Source organism: Sphaerodactylus townsendi, linkage group LG07, assembly GCF_021028975.2.
Source record: "Sphaerodactylus townsendi isolate TG3544 linkage group LG07, MPM_Stown_v2.3, whole genome shotgun sequence".
Taxonomy (NCBI): Eukaryota; Metazoa; Chordata; class Lepidosauria; order Squamata; family Sphaerodactylidae; genus Sphaerodactylus; species Sphaerodactylus townsendi.
Genome location: NC_059431.1, coordinates 106,571,603 through 106,593,745, shown reverse-complemented (window position 1 = coordinate 106,593,745; position 22,143 = coordinate 106,571,603). Strand labels below are relative to the sequence as shown.

General features: G+C 43.6%; 1 protein-coding gene across 1 annotated transcript in view; it reads left to right on the top strand.

Moving 5' to 3' along the window:
• The window catches only part of ABCA1 (ATP binding cassette subfamily A member 1), a 102,813-nt gene that overhangs the window by 7,652 nt on the left and 73,018 nt on the right, over window positions 1–22,143 (top strand). The window contains 3 exon segments of the mRNA XM_048503179.1: window positions 2,762–2,855; window positions 7,852–7,993; window positions 9,004–9,122. Of these exon segments, the coding sequence (XP_048359136.1) occupies window positions 2,762–2,855; window positions 7,852–7,993; window positions 9,004–9,122 (355 nt within the window).

Genomic DNA, 22,143 nt, shown 5'->3' with positions numbered 1-22,143 from the left:
GAAAGAAGTCTCTTGAGTCTAGCCGCAGTAAAGAAATCAAGGCTGGATTCCAGCTTGCCTCTCAAGGGGGGGGGGGGACTTCTGCACAGTCCTAACAGCTCATCAGTCCCAAGTCCAACCCATATTGAGGCCCCAAGTAGCTACATTTTGTTCCGTAATGCAAGACCTAGCAGGCTTGTGAAATCCACTTTGTTGGTTAGCAGAACCCTGAGATTTGCCATTCAGGGCCAGACATGAAATAGTGCTTTGTTAGCAGACTTAGACTCAGGATGGAGGGTCAAACTGCTGATTCCTTGTTTTGTTCCCCATTTTCCACCTTCACAAAAATATATTCCTTTTCAAAACCTATCCCCCCACCCCACACATCCGTGTCAGACATTCCTTAGAATTAAGGGCCAAGTTACTTCTGAAGTCATATTCCACAAACAGAGGCTGAATCCGTGTTAGATACCTCCCTTTACATATTTTATAGTTATGTTAGGAATTTTATGTGTACAGTTGCTGTTTTAAAGCTGGGAAATACTTTGACTCACAGGATCAGGCAGATCAGTCTACGACAGGGTTGTATGTTGCTGTTGTTAGACAATGTAGGGAACAAGGTGGCTACTGCCAAGTATGGAGGAAACATACAAAGGAATATGAGACTTTGTACATGAGCAGGAAGGAGAAATCACAGGATCAGGCAGATCAGTCTACGACAGGGTTGTATGTTGCTGTTGTTAGGCAATGTAGGGAACGAGGTGGCTACTGCCAAGTATGGAGGAAACATACAAAGGAATATGAGACTTTGTACATGAGCAGGAAGGAGAAAGCAATCTTGGCTCAATGGTAGAGCAAAAAGTCCTCTCTTCACTCCCCGGCATCTCCAGTTAAAAATAGGAGTTGTGAAGGGCTGAGACCTTGGAAGGCTACTGCCTGTTAAAGTACACAGTACTGACGTTGTAGACCAGGGGTCTGCAATCTGTGGCTCTCCAGAGGTTCATGGACTACAAATCCCATCAGCCCCTGCCAGCATGGCCAATTGTTGTAGACAATTGTTGTAGACCAACAATCAGACACAGTATGTGGAAGCTTCATGTATTTTTTAGTCGCCCACCCAGCATTTGTTCCACCTAGTCTTCTCATTCACAGCCTTTCTCCCAACTCATTCTTTTTCCCTGTTCAGCTTTCTTTTTTTCATCCCCTTTTAGCCACAGTTGTATATACATTTTCTCTCCTTGCTCTTTCCTTTCATTGCTGTTGGCCGGCCCGTTCCTTCCAGTTCTTCTCTGCCCTTTCCCATTGTTTGATCTGGCTCCCCTTACCTGCTTGTGGGGGGGCCATGAATTGTCGAGCACCATTTGGGGTTGCTGTAGTGTCGATTACATTTGAGCATGCGTAGGTATTGCTTTTTTGCTTTTAAAAAAAGTTTCCAGATTTTTCTGCAAACTTTGGCTCATTCCGCACATGCAGAATAATGCACTTTCAAACGGCTTTCAGTGCTCTTTGAAGCTGTGCAGAATGGCAAAATCCACTTGCAAACAGTTGTGGAAGTGGTTTGAAAACGCATTATTTTGCGTGTGCGGAAGAGGCCTTTGGGGCATGTGTAGGATTCCAGAGGGTTTCCCAGCTGAGCGCTCACCAGATCCAGAACTTGTGTTCAACTGGATCGTGACATTATGTGACTTGAGTTCATGTCCTGGTTTCCATGGCGAGTCGCAGTATAGTATTTCAGGGGGATAGTGAGACATATTTACAGTTTGGGTTGACCCAAGTTACAGTAACATCCCCGGTTCTTATTGCTTGGCCCGATGTTAAATGTCAGTAATCTAATTTTAGTTCTTCGTGTTGATGTTGTGCTCAGGCGCGAGCAGGGTCACTTGCACTGAAATTCAAAACACGTGTGTATTAGACTATATAAAAATGTTTGGCAAAAGCTGATGAGCGTATGAAGTTATTTTGGGCGAAAGGAGTGGGTTTAATATAGTTAATTAAATTTTTTAAAAACAAACTATACATCCACAGGGGGAAAAACAATCTTATGTAATATGATGAATAAAGGGTCTCAAGACACACTGCAGTTTTCTCAAACCATGCTTATAGCATGATTATGTGGCAGGTTAGACCAGGGGTACCAACATAGAGATTGTGGGTGCCATGGAAACCACCACCAACTTTCCTGGCTCCCTTAAATGTTTTCAAAAAGAGGGTGGTTCTGGCAGCATTCTGACTCCACATGTTCCTGACTGGCCACTGGAGACCTAATTGGCTGTGCAGATTAAAATAATTTTGTTTCAGTGGCAGCTGCTACCATAGTGTTGGCCTGATTGTCTCATTCACTACTTTTTCCCAGTACATTTGTAATACGTTATTTCTTGTCTTCGGTACTTGGCCTCTCTCTTTCTTCTCTCTCTCTGTGACTCCGCCTCCTGTAGTGGCCATTTGTAGTTGGCTCCTCCTTCTGTGATGGCCATTTTGTGGATGCCTCCACCAGCCTATGTCAGAATTCCAAAGCTGCCCCCAGGCAAACAAAGGTTAGGCACCCCTTTGTTAGGTAGATGCTGCCTGGTGTGTGTGTGTGAACGTACTTCAGAGGACTGTTAACCAGTTTTGATCAAGTGCTGAGCGGCAGTTTGAGTGTTGAGCTATTTGGCAAATAGAAACACTAGCATAGGTGGCCCTTTCATCTGATCCAGCACTTAACAGAGATTTGATGTTTAACCCTCAGTTTCTTAGGGATAGCGCCTCTGGATACTTACTTGTTTCATTTTCTTCCTTTCAGTTCCAGCTGCTGATTGAAATTGCCTGGCCCCTGTTTATCTTCTTTATATTGACATCTGTGAGACTATCTTATCCGCCCTATGAACAACATGAATGTAAGTATGTAGGATTGGTAGGGAAATACCCAGAGATTTGGGGAGGGCAGAATTTGAGGAGGAGAGAGACCTATCGGGATACAATGCCATTGAGTTCACCTTCCAAAACAGCCATTTTCTTTAGGAAAAATAATCTCTGTAGTCTGGAAATAAATTGTAATACCAGGTTATCTCCAGGCCCAACCTTGAGGTTGGCAATCCTAAAATACAAAACACATGTTTGTCTGACTTCAGCTTTGGTCGAGGAAAATAAGAAGGATCATAATAGGTAGGTCACATAAGGGATTTGAGCTGCTTTCTTTTCTCTCTTTCCTTCCCAAGTTTAGCCCGTAGCATCTCTAACTAAGAGAGATCTAAAGTATTTGAAAAAAATATCTTTTGCACCAGAACTTTCCTCAGGCTTGATATTAGAATATTAAAAAATTCAGGAAAGCAGGAGGGGGAGAGTTGTTCCAGCCATGGTTTTAAAGTTCTCTTCTCACTGGCATCTCTGTGATGAATGTTGGTGAGGAGGTAGATCTATAATGATGTCTTTGATGTCAGGCTGCACTAGTTCCTCTGAGTAAGAAAGCAAGAACAAATTATCTTTTTTCACCGGAATGACAAAGTCCAGCAGTCTTCCTTTAATTCTAATTTGGAGGAACTGGGTTTGATTCCTCGCTCTGCCACTTGAGTTGTGGAGGCTTATCTAGGGAATTCAGATTAGCCTGTGCAATCCAACACACGCCAGCTGGGTGACCTTGGGCTAGTCACAGTTCTTCTGAGCTCTCTCAGCCCCAGAGAGGGGAAGGGAAATGAGATTGTAAGCCCCTTTGAGTCTCCTACAGGGGAGAAAGGGGGGATATAAATCCAAACTCTTCTTCTTCTTTCTTGAATCTGGGAATGAACATTGCTTCAGACTTGGGAGAGCCACTGGGAAAGACAACTGTACTAGATAAATTGGTAGTCTGATGTAGTATAAGGGAGCTTCATATGTTTGTTGACTACTTTGAGGATTTCAGGCTATTGTGGATCCATTTATAAAGAGTCATGTCAGGGGAGGGAATCATAGCAGACATCTGTAGGGAACGAATGCTGTTTAAAGCAGAGTTGTAAGGCCTCGCATACCAGTGTGATGCTGACAATCGTTTCAGTAAATAACTGAAAGTAAATTTACTGGATGCTCTAGGATATTGAAAAACTCTGTGATAGAACAGGCAGAGCTCGCAACCTTTCAGGCGTAACTTAAAATTGGGATGAACTGTATGGGTTGCATAAGGGATTTTAACAAAAAATTTAAAGGGTGATTAGTCATTGGATTCCAAGTAGACATGAAGTTTTATTCATAAACACAGTGGATTAGATTAAACTGACTTTTCTATTGATGTGGAAGGGAGGAGGAGGGAATCTTTTTGACTGCACCAGTGGTGGGAATTGTGGAACTTGCATTGACAAATTGCTTAGCCAATGTTGGTAGGGAGAATTATTTCTTTATAGTTATCTATGGCCCCTTCCGCACACGCAAAATAATGCGTTTTCAAACCACTTTCACAACTGTTTGCAAGTGGATTTTGCCATTCCGCACAGCTTCAAAGAGCACTGAAAGCAGTTTGAAAGTGCTTTATTCTGCATGTGCAGAATGAGCCTATGTGTGTTTCCATAAAACATTCATCTCCCAATCATCCACTTATGATTTGTCTTTTTGCCATTGAACTTGTCTAACTGCTCATTAGCGTACCTAGATTTAACAGCTACTTTGAAAACCCTTGGCATGGTTCTGAAAGATTACACAAAGCTACCCTTGACCATTAAGACAAACATCTTGATATTACAATAGTGGGTGTAGAGAGCTATGTACCATCCAAATTAAGAAGGCGCAAAATTGTCCTTGACCACTAAACAATCTCTTTTAAAGTATTGTCGAAGGCTTTCACGGCCGGATTCAACTGGTTGTAGTGGGTTTTCCAGGCTATGTGGCCGTGGTCTGGTAGATCTTGTTCCTAACGTTTCGCCTGCATCTGTGGCTGGCATCTTCAGAGGTGTACCACGGAGAAAAGTCTGTTTCACACTGTGTCTAAGTGAGAAGGCAAAGTTTAGTGGGGTATATTGCCACGTGTTAAGGAGCCCGAAAGACACTGCTGGCTTAACCATCCTGAAACATCTGCTGTTGCAGAACATGTGTTAAACAAAACTGGACATAACATTTTATTTGAGAACACTGAAATTCTGGACAATTTGGAAGTTTACTAGGTCAGACTGCACAAGGGGGCCATTGAAATTCACAAACACCAAGACAACTTCAACAAGAAAGAGGAGACTCTGAAAATTAACAAATCTTGGCTACCAGTACTTTAAAAATGCAATACAATGCACTCAACCACATCTTTGCATAGCAAGTTCCACCCAAACACTTACTGATTGGTTCTTCACCCTGGGACATGGACAATATACCCCACTAAACTTTCCCTTCTCACTAGACACAGTGTGAAACAGACTTTTCTCTGTGATACACTTCTGAAGATGCCAGCCACAGATGCAGACGAAACGTTAGGAACAAGATCCACCAGACCATGGCCACACAGCCCAGAAATCCCACCACAACCAATCTCTTTTAAACTACAATAAGCATAATGTTGGATTTTCCCCTTATTTGCAAATCAAGTAAATTCCTATAAAGCTTATTCAATTGGCGGCTTTAAACTGGAGTTTCTTGCTCTTAATATCACATTAAGCATTCGTTCTTTATTCTATGTGTTCTGTTCTAGTGTTTAATGTGTATCTTATACGTGCCTATCAGTAGCTTAGTGTCCAAGCCATTAATCAAGAAGTTGCCATACAGGGGTTAATAATACTAATCCATGTAAAAATTATCTAGTATTCTCTCAGTGATGTATGTGATGTGTTTCCTGCTTGCTAAAGCATTATGTGAATCAGAAGGTGTTATTATTCATTATACAATTCATGATCATTATCATCATCATGTTAATAATGCAAGTATAAGAAGAATTAGAATTGCCCTTCTTAGAAAAAGTAATTGGATCATTTATTGTTTTATGAACTTGGCACAGTTCATTTTGCCTGTTTGCCAGCACACATAGATGTACATTATACATTTTTACGTCCCTGACCTGTGGCATTAGAGATAAAGTTAGTGTGCAGGTCACAGTGACCCTTGTAACAACCCTGTTTATGCCTTTAGGGGACAAACAGTACAGTCCCAAACAGAGTTCTACTTTCTAAGCTCATTTGCTTCAGTTCACTTAGAATGGAGGAACTGTTCAGGATTACACAGAGAACCATTTTATCTTCTTTGCTAATATCCTTCAGCGTTAGGAAATGTCGTGTGAACAACTTCCCAAGTAATACTGAAAAGCAGCCAAGTAGCAAAGTTGTAGGTTTTAAAATATTGTTCATTTAAAATATATAATGGGTAGTACAGATCTGTGCAAAGTTATGTCCTTCTAAATCCAATAATGTTTGTAGACTTTGAATAACTTTGCCGAAGATTGCACTGTGATTTAGTTGAACAAGATTCCTGAAAATTTAGCACAGTCACTTAGTATTTTCTCGAAAGAAAACAGTGGAGCTCTGTTTATGCCTTTCTGGAATTTTGAAAATCTCCACTGTTAATTCACTGGTTGTAGCAATTTATTATCATGCTAAACAACTGGACGCAATCCTGAGTATTTCTGTATTTTTGGCTGAGTCTTGGACTAGAGACATATATTTTTGACACTCTAAAGTGCAAAGTTATACCGATAAAGGGGGACAGAATGGTGGACGGTGACGGTGGAGGTTGAGGGGAGGGTAGTGAAGTGCTTTCTAGCTGCTCCGTTACCAGGGTGAATTGCAGTTTTAATTGTTATATTTTGTTTATGATGTTTTTATTGTGTTTTTTTTTAAAAAACTTTTGTAAGCCACCTAGAGACACCAGTATGAGGCAGGGTATAAATATAATAAATAAAAAAAATAATAAATGTGCAGAAGAGTAGGTATGTTAATCTGTTCTATCAACAGAAGTTCTGTGGTACCTTAAAGACAGAGAAAAACATGATTCAGCATAAATTTCTGTAAACTACAATCCACTTTTTCAGAGCTGTCTGAAGAAGCAGGCTCTTGTCCACCGAAGCTCCTGCTGGGATATAACTTTTGCTACTCCTTAAAATGTCACAAAAATCCTGTTTATGCACAGTAGTAGATTGGTGATTCAATTCAATTTTATTTCAGTCAAAAACCAGCAAATTACAGCCAGGGACCGACAAATTCTATACAGCAAATTACAGTCAAGGATCAACAAATTCTATACACACTCTCAACCTTGTAATTCCCAGAGTAATTGTAATATCTAAACTACCCTAAAATCAACACTGAGGCCTAATTTGTTTCACTTGTCCCATACATACGGTAACTTAGCGTTAAAATACATCCAGTCCATAACTTAGCGTTAAAATAAATCCAATCCATAACTTAGCGTTAAAAAAATCCAATCCATAACTTAGCGTTAAAATAAATCCGATCTATAACTTCGCGTTAAAATTAATCCATTCCATAACTTTAGCGTTAAAATGAGTCACTCTAGTTAAAATTATTCATATATGCGTGGGCTTGCCTACTTATTGTCTTTCGGCCTATCTGCACTCCCATTTGTTCAATCCTAGATTAAAATAATAATAGTAATAATATTAATAATTAATAATGATTGTGAGCCATATGGCTTAGTAGATTGTGAAGCTTCTCTTCTTGGGGAGAGCTGAATGTGGGAAAACTAGGATGGTAGTATTCCAGAACACCATCTACCTCATTTCCCATAATTCTTTCCAAGTCCTTATTGGCTGTAAATCCTCTCTATGCACTAAAAGGGAAGTGATGGCACAGAGGCACAATTTCCCTTGTGGGCCGAATAGTCATCTTCGCTTAAATGTGGACAGAGTCTGGTTTTTCAAGGGGTTTTTCGAAAAGAGAGGAAATGTGCTGGGAACCTAATGTCATGTTGTATATCTCTGCCCTTGTACTCCAGGTCACTTTCCAAATAAAGCCATGCCTTCAGCTGGAACATTGCCTTGGGTCCAGGGGATTATCTGTAACGCCAACAATCCATGCTTCCGCTACCCAACACCTGGGGAGTCACCGGGCATTGTTGGGAATTTCAACAAATCTATGTGAGTACCAAGGCTCATTTCAACAAATCTATGTGGGTACCAAGGTTCATTTTTTAGTCTTTAACATATCGAAGTGAAAGGGTTGTACAGCAAGAAGAGGAGAGGGTTTGAATGACTGTGCTATGTGGTTGTCAGGACTGGCTACTCTTTCCTAACCCTGCAGGGAAGACTTTATATGGAAAGTGTTGAGGCTGGCAAGGGGAATTAAAAGGGTAGGAGAGTCCATAGAGAAGGGCATTGGTATGGGAGACGTGGATAGCAGCGGAAAAATAAAGATCTCTTTACAGCAAGCTGGTATGTGAGGGAGCATCGCTTAGATGTTTTGTTTGCATCCAATGCATCTTTGATTTCACTGTTCCAACTACACAGAGGCCCTTTCCGCATGGCGGAAAGGGCGCCTCTCCACCAGCAGAAATTATGCCGGTGGAGGGGAGGGGGCCATTCGCACGGGAGCATGCGATCGGCCCCCGCAGAGGCTGGCGCAGAAGAGGCGTCCCCCCTTCTGCGTCCCCCCCCTACTCACCTGGTCCTCCAGCGTCGGTCTGGAGGGCTTCAGGGACCCGCCCATGCTGCCCTCCGACCTCCAGGGGTCGGAGGGCAGTGTGGGCAGGTCTCAGCAGCCCTCCAGCCCAATGCTAGAGGATGAGGTTGGGGGGTGGGGGGAAGCAGTGTCTTCGGCAGCACCATGCCGATGGGAAGGCGGCACTTTCCAAAAACCTCCCCTGCCAGAAATTCCAGATGGTGCCTTTTCCCACTAAATTAACACGGAGCATAATTCTTCACATGCTTTACTGAAATGAATGGGAGCTAGCCAGGTGGTTCTCTTCTACACCTCCCATACTCTTAAATGGGACCTGCACAGGAGAACTCTCCAGAGGAGGAAGCGGTTGTCATTGCTATAAAAAACAAACAAACCAATCAACCAACCAGAATATTGGGTAATGCAGTCCATCTGGCTAAAACATTTCTGTAACTCTCTCTCTTTTTGTCTTTCTCTCTGGTTTCCTTAGTGTTTACCGATTGTTCTCGGATGCCAAACGGTTGCTATTGTATAGCCAGAAAGACACCAGCATTAAGGACGCACAGAAACTAGTGGGAAAGCTACAGACAGCCGGGAAGTCTGCGTCAGGTAAACAAACAAGTGGGGGAAAAAGGCTGTTGGGATACATCTTGCTAAGAGTGTTTGTGCTGTTTTTAAAACAAGAGAATTTAGCAAAAGTAATAAGATACACTTAAATCCAGGATTGCCAATTAGTCCACAAAGCTTTTTTAGTTTAATTTTATTTGTTTTTTTTATTTTAATGTTGACAACTATATCTTCAAGCTTTACTTTTCTTTTGGTAGGGTGGCTGGTTCATGTAAAATAAAAAAGAGCGGTGGACTCTGGAGGACCAGCCTTTTCCTTTACATGAAGCCTGCTGGGTGACCTTGGGCCAGTCTCACTTCGTGTTGCCATCCTTAACTGCAAAACTCTATGATAAAATGTCTTCTGCTATAGAGTTTTTGCCAAAATCCCAGAGAGTCCCTGTGATTGCTGACAATGTGATGATGTCACTTCTGGAACTGATGTCAACTCTGGCTTCTCTTTGCAGTTATTAAGTTCCCCCCCGCCCTGCCAGTTGCCAGGCGGTATCTGGCAACTCTAGTCACAGTTCTATCAGAACTGTCTCAGCCCCCCATGCCTCACAAGGTTCCTGTTATGGGGAGAGGACGGGAATGCTTTTGCAAGCCACTTTGAGAACCTTAAGGTAGACAAAAGCAAAATATAAAAACCTACTCTTCTTTTTCCAGAAGTACGGCGAAGTCAGGGGAAAAAACCCAGAATACAGTCAATTGAAAATCAAATTCTGCCCAAATGCCCGCTGAAAGAGGAAATTTTTTTAACTTATCTTCTTTAAATGTGCAGCAGCAGGTCCATTCTTTCTAATTTTCTTTTCCAGTTTTCTTCTGTGATTCCAGTTTCGTTTAACCAGTCTTTGAATTCAGTCCAGATCCATTTCATATCTTTTTGTTTTTCTTGCCATATTTGGTTTCTTGACATTATGTCAAAAATGTCTAGTTGTATTTGTTCCCATATATATTCCAACCATTTCTGTATTGTCCAGATTCTTTTGTCCTTCCACCCTAATGTTATTACTGCATGGGCTGCTCTGATCATAAGTTTAAATAGCATTCTCTTTCTTTGTTGTATTATTGTATAATCTAGTATGCCTATAAATAATAGATCTATATTTATCTTTATTTTTACATTCACATATTTTTCCATATACATAGTAACATTTTCCCACAGGTGTTTTACCTCTGGACATTCTAACTGCATGATTACAAGGGGTTTCAAAGACTGGGAGCCAACATAGAAAATGCAGTTTCAGGTCCTCAAGCCCCACGCGGCTGATAGAAAGGGAACACAGAAGCAAAGTGCTTGCAGAAAATCTTTGTGTATGATTGGGCTAATAAGAAGGTGATTTACCTTGGTACTCTGGTCCCAGATTATTTTAAGGTTTTGGAGGCCAATACCAGCACCTTGAATGGGACACATAAACCAACCAGAAGCCAATGCTTCTTCCATAATTTGATCATATAAGAGTTCCCAGTAATGATACCATTTATAAATCCAGGATACCTTGACATTGTGACCAGTTTATTTATAAAGAAAAGAAAATGGTCTGAAGAAGACGTGTATGAGAGAAAAAGACAGAGAGAATGAAGGTCAGATGACTCACTTCTGCCGAGCGGAATACGATGATTCTCTTCTGCTAAATCTTCCTTTAAGGGAGAAGTTCCTCTAGTGGAGAATTTTTTGGGTGGAGAATAATCTTCTTTTGTTGAAGGAATTTGTTCTGCCTTGGTGGATATAAGATAGTTGTAGGATTCATCCTAATATTTAATCTTTCTTTGAGTTTTATGCATAACAGCCCTGTCTGGAAGACCAGCGTGTTATAGTGGTTAAGAGCGATGGACTCTAATCTGGAAAACCAGGTTTGATTCCCCACTTCTATGATTCCTCCGCATGAGTGCCAGACTCTAATTTGGATAATTGGGTTTGTTTTCCCCACTCCTCCAAGTGAAGCCTGCTGGGTGACCTTGGGCTACTCACAGTTCTCTGAGAACTCTCTCAGCCCCACCTACCTCACAAGAAGAAGAAGAAGAGTTTGGATTTATATCCCCCCCCCTTTCTCTCCTGCAGGAGACTCAAAGGGGCGTACTATCTCCTTGCCCTTCCCCCCTCACAACAAACACCCTGTGAGGTAGGTGGGGCTGAGAGAGCTCAGAAGAACTGTGACTAGCCCAAGGTCACCCAGCTGGCGTGTGTGGGAGTGCACAGGCTAATCTGAATTCCCCAGATAAGCCTCCCCAGCTCAGGTGGTAGAGCTGGGAATCAAACCCGGTTCCTCCAGATTAGATACACGAGCTCTTAACCTCCTACGCCACTGCTGCTCCACAAGGTGTCTTTTATGGGGAGACTCCTTACAGTTGAGAAAAGCAGAGTTTAAATCCAAACTTTTCTGATAGAGAAGGGGGTGGAGGATGCAGGATCAATGGTTTGCCTATTGAATCCGTGTCTGAGATAAGCAGTGAACAGTGAACATTCTGGCTTGCCCTTATCGGTACTGTGCTGTGCCTGGAGTAAAGCAAAGCAACAGTAGCTCTCAACAAATCCACAGTCTTAATTTCTAAAGTAAAATGAGAGCCAGCAAATTGTTTATAACAACAAGGCCTGAGGCACCTTCACGTTTTTCTAATAAGACAATTTAAGAAAAATGCAGACCAGAGTGTATGTTTTTAAAAAGAGAACATTGTTTGCAGCAATTCAAAAAGTCTAAGTCTGTCAGACTCTATATTGTTGGCAAGGGCTGTGGTGAACAGAAACCCACTTGTCCTTTATGGTAAACATTCACTCGATCTCAAGACAAATTAGTCAGAAGCTGATGTTGTAATGACCTATTCCTTCAGGGCTCAGTTTTTTTAACAAGAAGAACAAGAAACCTCTTTCAATATTTAATGATCATTGGCCCATTATGTACAGTCCCAAATAAAGTTTGCCTCGTAGTCTTTTGTTTCGGGGTATGTTGGCTATTATTGCCCCTTTCCCTGGGGTTTCTTGCCGTCTTTGCAGCGGGGCAGGCTAATAGCTTCAGAGGGTGAGGGGATCCGCCATTTTGACATGGCGTCAATGGAGAAAAAGTACCAGAAAGCCCGCCCTTCACAAAAAGGGGCATAATTTTTTCCATTGGTGAACAACGTTTATATTGATATAAAAATGTTTAAACAAGGGATCACTGTTCAGCCCCAGGTCACTGCTTTCCTTCTATGGAATCCAGTTGAGTTCCAGTTGAGTTCCGGATTGTCTTCAAGGTACTGGTGCTAACCTTTAAGGCCTTACGCGGTCTGGGACCTTCGTATCTGAGAGACCGTCTGGCCCCATACGTCCCACGTCGGTCTCTGCGTTCAGCAGAGGCCAACCTGCTCGTGATCCCAGCCCCCTCTATGATGCGGCTGGCCTCCACTAGGGCCAGGGCATTTACGGCCCTGGCCCCTGCCTGGTGGAATGCTCTTCCTCCAACTGTCCGGGCCCTGCGGGACCTTAACGAGTTCCGCAGGGCCTGTAAGACCGAGTTATTCCGCCGGGCTTTTGGAGAGTCCAGCCGCTGATAGGGTGCCTAGAAACAACTAAAGCCCGCTGTTCCCTTATGTAGAGATTTTAATAGCCGGATGCCATCCTTATTTTAATTGATTTAGAAACTGAATGCTGCTTTTAAATTGTTTTAATTCTTAATATATCCACTGTCCTGCCTAATGTTGTGAACCGCCCTGAGCCCTTCGGGGGAGGGCGGTATAAAAGTGGAATAATAAATAAATAAATAAATAAATATGGCAAGAAGGGAGGAATGGCAGCATTCCAACCACAAAGGGACAACACAGGCCGCCTTTTCCCAAGCGCTCCACGTTCCCGATTGTGCCTTCCCTGATGTGCCGGAGAATCCCTGGTGTTTAACATCATTAAAAGGAAAGAGTTGGCAACAGGGAGGGGCCGAGAAGGAAGGCATGGAAGGACAGCGCAAGGAGTAAAGCTAGGTAGGCTGATCGTGGACAGAGGAAAGATGTGCTGGGCAAAACTGTGCTCACTTCCCCACTCTGGCCATGAAAGACATTAAAGTCTCGCTTGCCGCAGGGAGAATGTAGAGTGAAAGCGGGACAAGAAATCTTGCTGCGATGGACTCTTTGTGTGTGGTGGAAATCTTGTGTGTAATCAGCCATTGGTTAACAGACAACGAAAAGGAATTGGGAGCGCACTTTGGTATTGCCCACCTCCCTTAGGAAGTTTCTGGACAGTCTTTTGCAGGGCAAGATTCCTTCTCGTGAAAATATGTTTGCAGCATTCTTACTTTATCTATATATTTATAGGTGGCAGGCAGAGCCAGATGGTCTTCAGGCAGTGTGGGGAGGCAGGAAAAAAGAAAAATCCCTGGGCTGCCTGCACAACCCTCCACTTCTTAGAATGGAGTTATGCTGCCCAAAAAGGTGGCATAACTCCAAGTCCCAGGCCATGGCATTGTTGACACCAAAGTGGAAGCTAACTAAAGTTTGCTCCAGCCCAGGAACGCCCCTCCTGCGCTGGCATCTGATTGGACACTAGTGTAGCTGCAGGGTGGTACCCATTTCCAGGTTTTGCACTGGGAAGGTTGGGGTGGCTGGGCGACAGTGTCCTTGCCTTCTCCGCCAGTGGGCGTGCCCCTTACACTGGTGGAGGTTTAAAGATGCCGGTGTGAGCTCACACTCCATCCTACCAGTATTCAGCCTCTCTTTGGTTTAAGCAATTAGGGTTTTTTAAATCTCTATTGTTGTTTGGTAGTGTGAGAACAGTGCTTGCCCCGATGTTTTGGCAGTTATCTGGAAAGGTTGAGAAGCCAAGCGCTTGGTTGTCTGGGCACTGAGTCAGTACTTGGCACATAGCCAGGCTTTAAATCTAGGGAGACTGCAGTATAATGCCATTAACTGCTTGTGCAGGAAAGATATGGCTTAGTCAAGACTTCAGTAGTATGGCATTAAAAAACCAACAGCCTAGCTGCTAGAAACAAGCAGACCGCAGGCACCCGTGCTTCCAATCTGTGCTTCAGTAAGCAGTTTGGTTAAAAAAAATTGTTCACAGTACCCAGATACAATAATTTGTAAGAAAATGTGTAGCAGCATCAGTTCCCACACACATTGAGAGCCAGTGTGGTATAGTGAATAGAGTGTTGAACTAAGATCTGAGAGGCCCAGGTTTGAATCCTCAGTCTGCCATGTAAACTCACTGGGTGACCTTGGGCCAAACAATAATCACACACTCTTGAGTTGTTGTGAGGATTAAATAGGGTTGAGAAGAATAATGTAAGATGCTTTGGGTCCTCTCTTAGGAGAAAGGGAGGTGTAAATAAAGCAGATACATCCATGCATGTCTATCATCCACCGTATACATACATGTCTATCATCCCCACAGATTTTGGAAACAACACACGGCAGTGAATTGTGGGAAGAATAGTACACCCCATGAACTGCAAATCCCTCTTCCATTCAGGCTTCATCTGCCTCTTTCATGCAAAGATCTAAGTGGCATTTGAGCTGCTTGACCAAATTCACGTCCTTGCTAGTGGAACTTGTAGATTCATAGATGCCTTTACAAAACGAAAATAGCTGGAAAGTGTTCTAGTAGCACTTGCCAGACCTTTATCTGAAGCTGTTCAGCTGTATCGTGCTGAGAAATGCCGGGCTTGTGCCTGGGCCTGACGCTTCCACTTCCAAGAATCAGAAACCAAGTACGTAACTTGTTGATATACACAGTCTTTAGGCTGAGGTGACGTTTGGCCTTCTCTGCCCTCTGACAATTTAATGGTGGTTTTGCAGGCCATTTTCTCCATGCAGCTTGAAGAGGTTTATTGTGAACTGTTAAAACTATAATAGGGTGATTAACTCCTCCTTTCCACGCTGAAACACTTTTTACATAAAGAGGACAAACACCCTGTTTTGCTTCTCAGTCTCATAACCAGATCCAGGCTGTTGTGGCAAAGTTAGTTCTTACTTGGTTGCCTAAAGGATAGTGGCTAGCTTGTTTTCATTCTTCCTCGCCAGCTGCCAAAACAGATTATAAATGCTGTTGAATATTTGCAAAATATTTACAAAAGCCAAGGCAGGAAGGGTGCTTGCTGATTACAGGGAAGCAATGGACAGAAATATGAAAGAGAACTTTCTAGAATGTACAATAGCATGTGGAGCGGCACTTCCTTGTTGTGAGAATAGGAGTGTTATGAGAGTCCCTGTTTTCATCTGTGAAACGTTCCAGGGCTCTATTCAGTCTTTGCACTTTTGTGGATCCAACTGTGTTAAGCAAGATCTTCCCAATATGTGTGGTTGCCATTTTGTGTAAATGGTATGCATAGTCGGAAACTTGGATTATTTTAAAGGGTATATATTGGTGCGGTCTGAGGCTGGAGAATACATGCATTGTTCTGTTCACACAAGATGGAGACCATGTGTGCTAGGGAGGGAGGTCAATGCCCTCTCTCTCTCTGGCCCCTTCCGCACACGCAAAATAATGCGTTTTCAAACCACTTTCACAACTGTTTGCAAGTGGATTTTGCTATTCCGCACAGCTTCAAAGAGCACTGAAAGCAGTTTGAAAGTGCATTATTCTGCATGTGCGGAATGAGCCTATGAGATGTTGGAGTGCCAAAATTGTGATATGACAGAACAGGGCTTACAGAATTAGTACAGATTCCTCGCTGGAGCAGTGTTGCTGGCCCTGAGACACAATGCCAGCTCGTCTACAGCAATGAAGCCATAAAGTGCTTGATCTATATATAACATGGCGATCAAGTTCTTATCTGAGATAAACAGTGCAATTACGGAGCTTAATGAAGTGTGGGACTGCTGAAGCCGCTGCCGCTATAATTTAATATTGATTAGTGGTGAGCGCGCATCGGTGAATGATGGCGCTATCACTGGAGCGATCTTGTTTAGGGTGATAGGTGCTGCAGTCTTGTGAGGAATGGATGCGGTGGCTTGGCTTTGTGTGACTTCACCTGGAGATACTTTTGTGTGCTTCTGATGTGGGACTGAGGAACAGTGCCGTGATTGGAGGGAGAATCCCAACCACTATGTTTTGGCGTAACTTCTCAGCCAACTTGAGCACCCTGTAGTGTAGGGTGGAAACTATTCCCTCTAGAAATGGGTTACAAGGCTCTTTGCCATGGGGAGCCATGATTCTCAGTTCCCAAGGCCTAGAAGTTGTTTGGAAGTTTAATGAAAAAGTTGACCAGGTAACTTTTGAACTGACTGACAGAATTGTTCATTGTGCGGTGGAAAGTGCCATCAAGTCATAGCTGACAGATAGTGACTCCGTGAGGCTTTCAAGAGACATTTGGAGGTGGGTTGCTATTGCCTGCCTCCGTGTAGGTGAAAGGATTCTGAGAGAACTGTGCCCAGGGTCACCAAGCAGGCATCCTGTGAAGGAGAGGGAAATCGAACCCCATTCCAGATTAAAGTCCACCCCTCTTAACCATTGCATCAGGCTGGCTCTTTTGTTTACTGTTAATCACGATCGGTGGCTCTCTCTTTCATTCTACTCACAAATGCTTGCCAAAACTTTGGGTTTGATCCTGCCGGCTCTTTGGCTTAGTCTCACCTCATGCCCTTGCTTATTATAATCCCTGCCCCACATTGACTTTATTCATACAGAACTCACAATCCCCAGAGTGGCCGTTTTTGTTGGTAAGAGGACCCCTCTGCCCTTTTCCCACAAGTGGGAAACCTGGTTGGATCCAGTGCTTTGGAATGAATCCAGCCAGAGCGATGAGGGTAATAGCTGTGGCAATGGAAGAGCGAGCGTGAGTTGAGAATCCCCTCCAGAAGTTCGGAGATGAGCCATGGTATTGGGGACACCCGGGGGGGGGGGGGGGGTAGAAGTCGGCATATCATGACTTGTCACTGGAGGGCTGCCCTAGAGTGACTCATTATCCCCTGCTGTTTTTAATTGAACTTGTGTCAATCACTGAGAGCTCAGAATCTCTGCCCAGCTCCTTTTGCTGTTTGCCAGCTTCTAGGCTGGCTGCATGCCTAGTTAATTGCTGTGTGTGTGTGTGTGTGTGTGCGCGCGTGTGTGTGTGTTTAATGATGTTATTCCTGGAGGGTGACGCCGAGTAACCCGAAGACCCTTTTTCTTGCCACTTCGCTCCTGATTTGGGTAGAATGACAGTGATTCTATTAAGAACACATAAATACTTAGAAGTTGATGTAACCACACCAGTCCCTTCATTTCTGAAAGGTCACGTGGTTTGTTTGGGGTCAAACCCTTTATTTTGCCAAAGAGTCCTCAGTCTTTGCCCCTGTCCCTAGAAGAGGGATAAAAGTGCTAATCTACTTTACAGGGCGACGAAAACTCTTACTGATAATACACTATCAGTCTTGCCTAATGACTCAGCTTCATCGTTGATGCCCCTGCAGCTTCATGAAGGAATTAGATTAGCAGTCTCAATCTTGTTCACCCAGTGGGCACTTCTGGGTTTTGAGAACAGGCTTTACCACAAAATGAGTGCTCCATGGGTTAGCTGGAGCAGTCACAGATTGCTAGGAGGTTGCAATCCAAGCATCCTCCTGTAGTGGAGGCATCTGCTTTTGATGAGGTTCTCTGTGGAGACACAAAGGTGACGCTCCCGGGTTCTTCTCAAGCACTTCTCTGCTTCACTGAGGTAGAGGAAAGCGATGTTGAGGAAGCAAATGTGCACCAGGAAATCCATGGGTTCAATGTTGTATATCACTAGACAAAACCTACGGTGTATTTCTCACAATTGCATTAGATGGGCAACTCCTTCTCTTAAAAATTGCCACATATTCATTGCTCTTCTGCTGTATTTATCGGAGCTGTTGGGGCAAGATGGTGACAATTCATCTCTGTTTCTCCCTTGTATTGACAAAGCTTGTATAGCATTAGTTGACAGGATGCCCTTTTGTGATCGAGTATGAAGAAAGAAGCACAGCAGAGATACAGGTCTGGGCAAGCCCTAAGCCAGGCTTCCTGAATGCCCTGGCTTGAAATGCCTGCAGAAACACCATCAGGGTGATAATCTAGGAAATTTCAGGTGTTTCAAGCAAAGTTTGATTCTCTCCTACTTTTGTTTATTGTCTCTTCTCTGCTGTCTCCTTGCCCTAGCTGAGCCAAGAGTTCATATTGTTCTGGCTGGTGTAAACTGGACTGTGGTGATTAGGGCAGGGGATCAAACTTCAACAGCTGGGATCAACTTGTTTTCAGACCCGATCTACTCCCGCAGTCTGACCTAGATAGGCAGGCTAGCCTGTTTTCATCAATTCTGGGAAGCTAAGCAGGGTCTGCCCTGATTAGTACTTGGATGGGAGACTACCACGAAATGCCATATATATGCACAGATAGGCAATTGTGAACCACCTCTGTTAGTTTCTTACCTTGCACACCCTACCGGGTTGCCATATATCGGTTGTATCTTAGTGGCACTTTGCACACACACAGTTTACTCCTGCTATTGTATCGGGGGCTCTGGTTTTTAATTCTTCGGAGCTGCTCAAGGAATCTGACTACAGTCATTTTGTGATTACCTAGGGCAGGGGTCAGCAACCTAGATGTTCATGGACTACAAATCTCATCAGCCCCTGCCAACATGGCCAATTGGCCATGCTGGCAGCGGCTGATTGTAGTCCATGAACATCTGGAGAGCAACAGAACATCTGGAGAGCCACAGGTTGCTGACCCCAGACCTAGGATGATTTGATGGGAGGGAAGGAAGCATGGTGTAGCTCCGTGGTGGCGAACCTTTGGCACTCCAGATGTTATGGATTACAATTCCCATCAGTCTTTGCCAGCATGGTCAATTGGCCATGCTGGCAGGGGCTGATGGGAATTGTAGTCCATAACATCTGGAGAGCCAAAGGTTCACCACCACTGGTGTAGCTTGATCTCATCAGATCTTGGACACTAAGCAGGGTTGGCTCTTGGATGGGGGACAGCCAAGGAAGGCTCTGCAGAGGAAGACAATGGCAACCCATCCCTGCTTCTCACTTGCCTTGAAAGGCTGTTGCTGGGGTCGCTGTAAGCCAGTACAGATGTTAGTATGATTTGGTGGGAAATCAGTACCTCAGGAAACTGACTACCTGCGGGAAAGAAATGCCTTGCCCTGTAATGGCATACTATTTACCTGTTGATATTTGTTACTTCCATGTCATGAAACCGTCAGCTATTTTTACTCGTTAAGCTCCTATTAACAGGAGAGATATTTTTCTCCAGGCCAGTTGGCACCGCCACAGCTGAAGCTGAGATTTGAGCTTGGCTTGAGACCATTTGAGGATTGCCAGGCTGAACATCTAATTCCATTAACGACAGACTCTATCTAGCACTCGTAAATTAGCTACAAATCCACACACTAGCCGTTGTGTATCTCCTTTCTTTATTAGTCCTTTACAGTGGGGATGTGTTGACATTTTGGAAATGTTAAATGAGTTAACTGTCTAGATAGCCAGCGTGATGTAGTGGTTAAGAGCAGGTGAATTCTAATTGTAAGCAGACGAACCGGGTTTGATTCCCCACTCCTCCACCTGAGCGGCAGAGGCTTATCTGGTAAACCAGATAAACATTCAAGGAGCTATCTTCATAGCTACTCAGACACGTAAGAGAATCTTGGCTGCTTGGAAGACTGCTTTACCTCCCACTGAGAAGCATTGGGTAGATCTGCCCTCTGTGGACCGTCTTGTCATACTTCACAGAAAAACCTAGTGCCTACCCAGGCCAGTAGCTTCATCTTTTTGCCCCCAGGAATCATGCTGAACCCCCCCACTTGCTGCTGAAGAACCACATGTACCTTTTTGGTTTCTTCCTCTTCATCTCTTCATCTCCTTGTCTTATCCAAAAGACAATCATGGTGCCATAGATGAAGTCTACTTTGGACGAAGTTACAACTCACTAGTTGGACCCAACCCTCTCCCTTTTTCTTCTTCTTCTCTTAAAAATGTTGAGCGTGCAAGTTAATTGTGTTGATAATACCAAAGTTATTTGTGACTTCAAAATCTTTTTCCCCCTGGATTGGCAGGCATCCAAGGTAGCATTATCCAGAGCTGTCGGGATAATATTAACTAGGATTGAGGCAGATATTTTGAAATCCTCCCTAATTGGAATGTGCGCTTAGCCTTGTAATAAAGCCCTGGTGGGGGTAGGTGATCCAAAGACTCTCCTTACCTCCCTGGATGAATCCGTCTAAAAATTTCCTTTGCACGCCCAGCAACTTTGCAAGGGAAACAAAAGTAGATTTTGGAAGAAGCGCAGGTCCCTGGTTGTGGTGTTGCCTGATATTATTTTCCCACCAACTACCGCCACCAGCCTACTTGATAACTGTGGTTCCTCTTTCTCACAATACTAGAACCAGGGGGCATTCATTGAAAATGCTGGGGGGAAGAATTAGGACTAATAAAAGGAAACACTTCTTCACACAACGTGTGATTGGTGTTTGGAATATGCTGCCACAGGAGGTGGTGATGGCCACTCACCTGGATAGCTTTAAAAGGGGCTTGGACAGATTTATGGAGGAGAAGTCGATCTGTGGCTACCAATCTTGATCCTCCTTGATCTCAGATTGCAAATGCCTTAGCAGACCAGATGCTCAGGAGCAGCAGCAGCAGCAGGAGGAGGCCATTGCTTTCACATCCTGCACGTGAGCTCCCAAAGGCACCTGGTGGGCCACTGCGAGTAGCAGAATGCTGGACTAGATGGACTCTGGTCTGATCCAGCAGGCTAGGTCTTATGTTCTTATGTTATGTAAAGGCTGATGGTAACCGGGAGAAGCCATTGATAAATCATCTATTTTGTCCCATCAAAAGCCTACCTTTGAAAGTCGCTCAGGAATCATGTCAGCGTATGGATGTTGTAAGGTATACTGGTATCCCAAGGCCTTATGTGTGACAGCCCTGCTTTAATCATGAGTGTTATAGTGGCTATAGTTTTGAATTAGGATCTGGGAGATTCTGGTTCAAATCCCGGTATGCCATGAAATTTGCCAGTTGAAATTAGATCTATCATTCTCTCTCTGCTTAACTTAAGTCACTGAATGGTTGTGAGGATAAAGCATGCAATGCCCTGAGCATTTTGGAAGAAGCGCATGAATTATAAAATGTTGTGAATAAATACTTTGGGCTTCCAGGGGGAAAAAAAGTCTTTTGAGTTCCTATCCCTGAGTTTTAATGTGTCATTCTGCATACTGTTTAGCTCCTGTTCAGTTCCTGTACACATTTGGACAATTCTGCCTCATTCCGCACATGCAGAATAATGCACTTTCAAACTGCTTTCAATGCTCTTTGAAGCTGTGCGGAATGGCAAAATCCACTTGCAAACAGTTATGAAAGTGGTTTGAAAACGCATTATTTTGCGTGTGCGGAAGGGGCCTTGTTTCATGGTGCGCATGGTTTTTTATATTGTTTTTCTACTGCTGTTCTTTGTTGTTTTGTTAGACTCTCATGTTGATTTTTAATTTGATTTTTGTTTGATTGCTTTTGTGCATTGCTTTAGGAGTGTTAGTTGACAAGCCGCTTAAAATTTTCCTTTTAAACAATAAGTAAGCAACAGATATCCATTCTTGCCCTTGAACTTCCAGGGCTCAGTTTTGAAGAATTTCTCTCTTTTCCAACATCCACTTTTCTGCCGCAAAGCTAATGAATGTTTTCTTACACAGCGCTGAAGTTTTCATCCTCAAGTAACCTCCTCCTGTTTCTAGCCCAGCCTTCTCCTCAAGCCCTCCAGCAACAGCGATTATTTTGCTCGGGTAACAAAAAAAGTTACAGAGTACATGTAATCGGAGAACTAGAATAGAGAGCATTGACCGATAGTAACCCGGGAGAGTGTTCGTGTTTGGGCGAAGAATAGGAAGCGTTTCTTTCTTCCAGCTTCATAACTCTTTAGACCAGACTGGTAGCCTGCCAAGTCATGTCTGAACAACACAGTCCTAATGGTGAATGGCGTAAGGAGAGAGAAAGAAAGAGAAAGAGGAGAGTCTGTTCTTCTTCGCAGGCAGTATCCCCGCCAGGCTGCCATTTATCTTTCTCCTCCTCCCTCCCAGCTCTGTGGAGATTTATGGAGTTCTCATTGCAGGCCTTTTGGCACA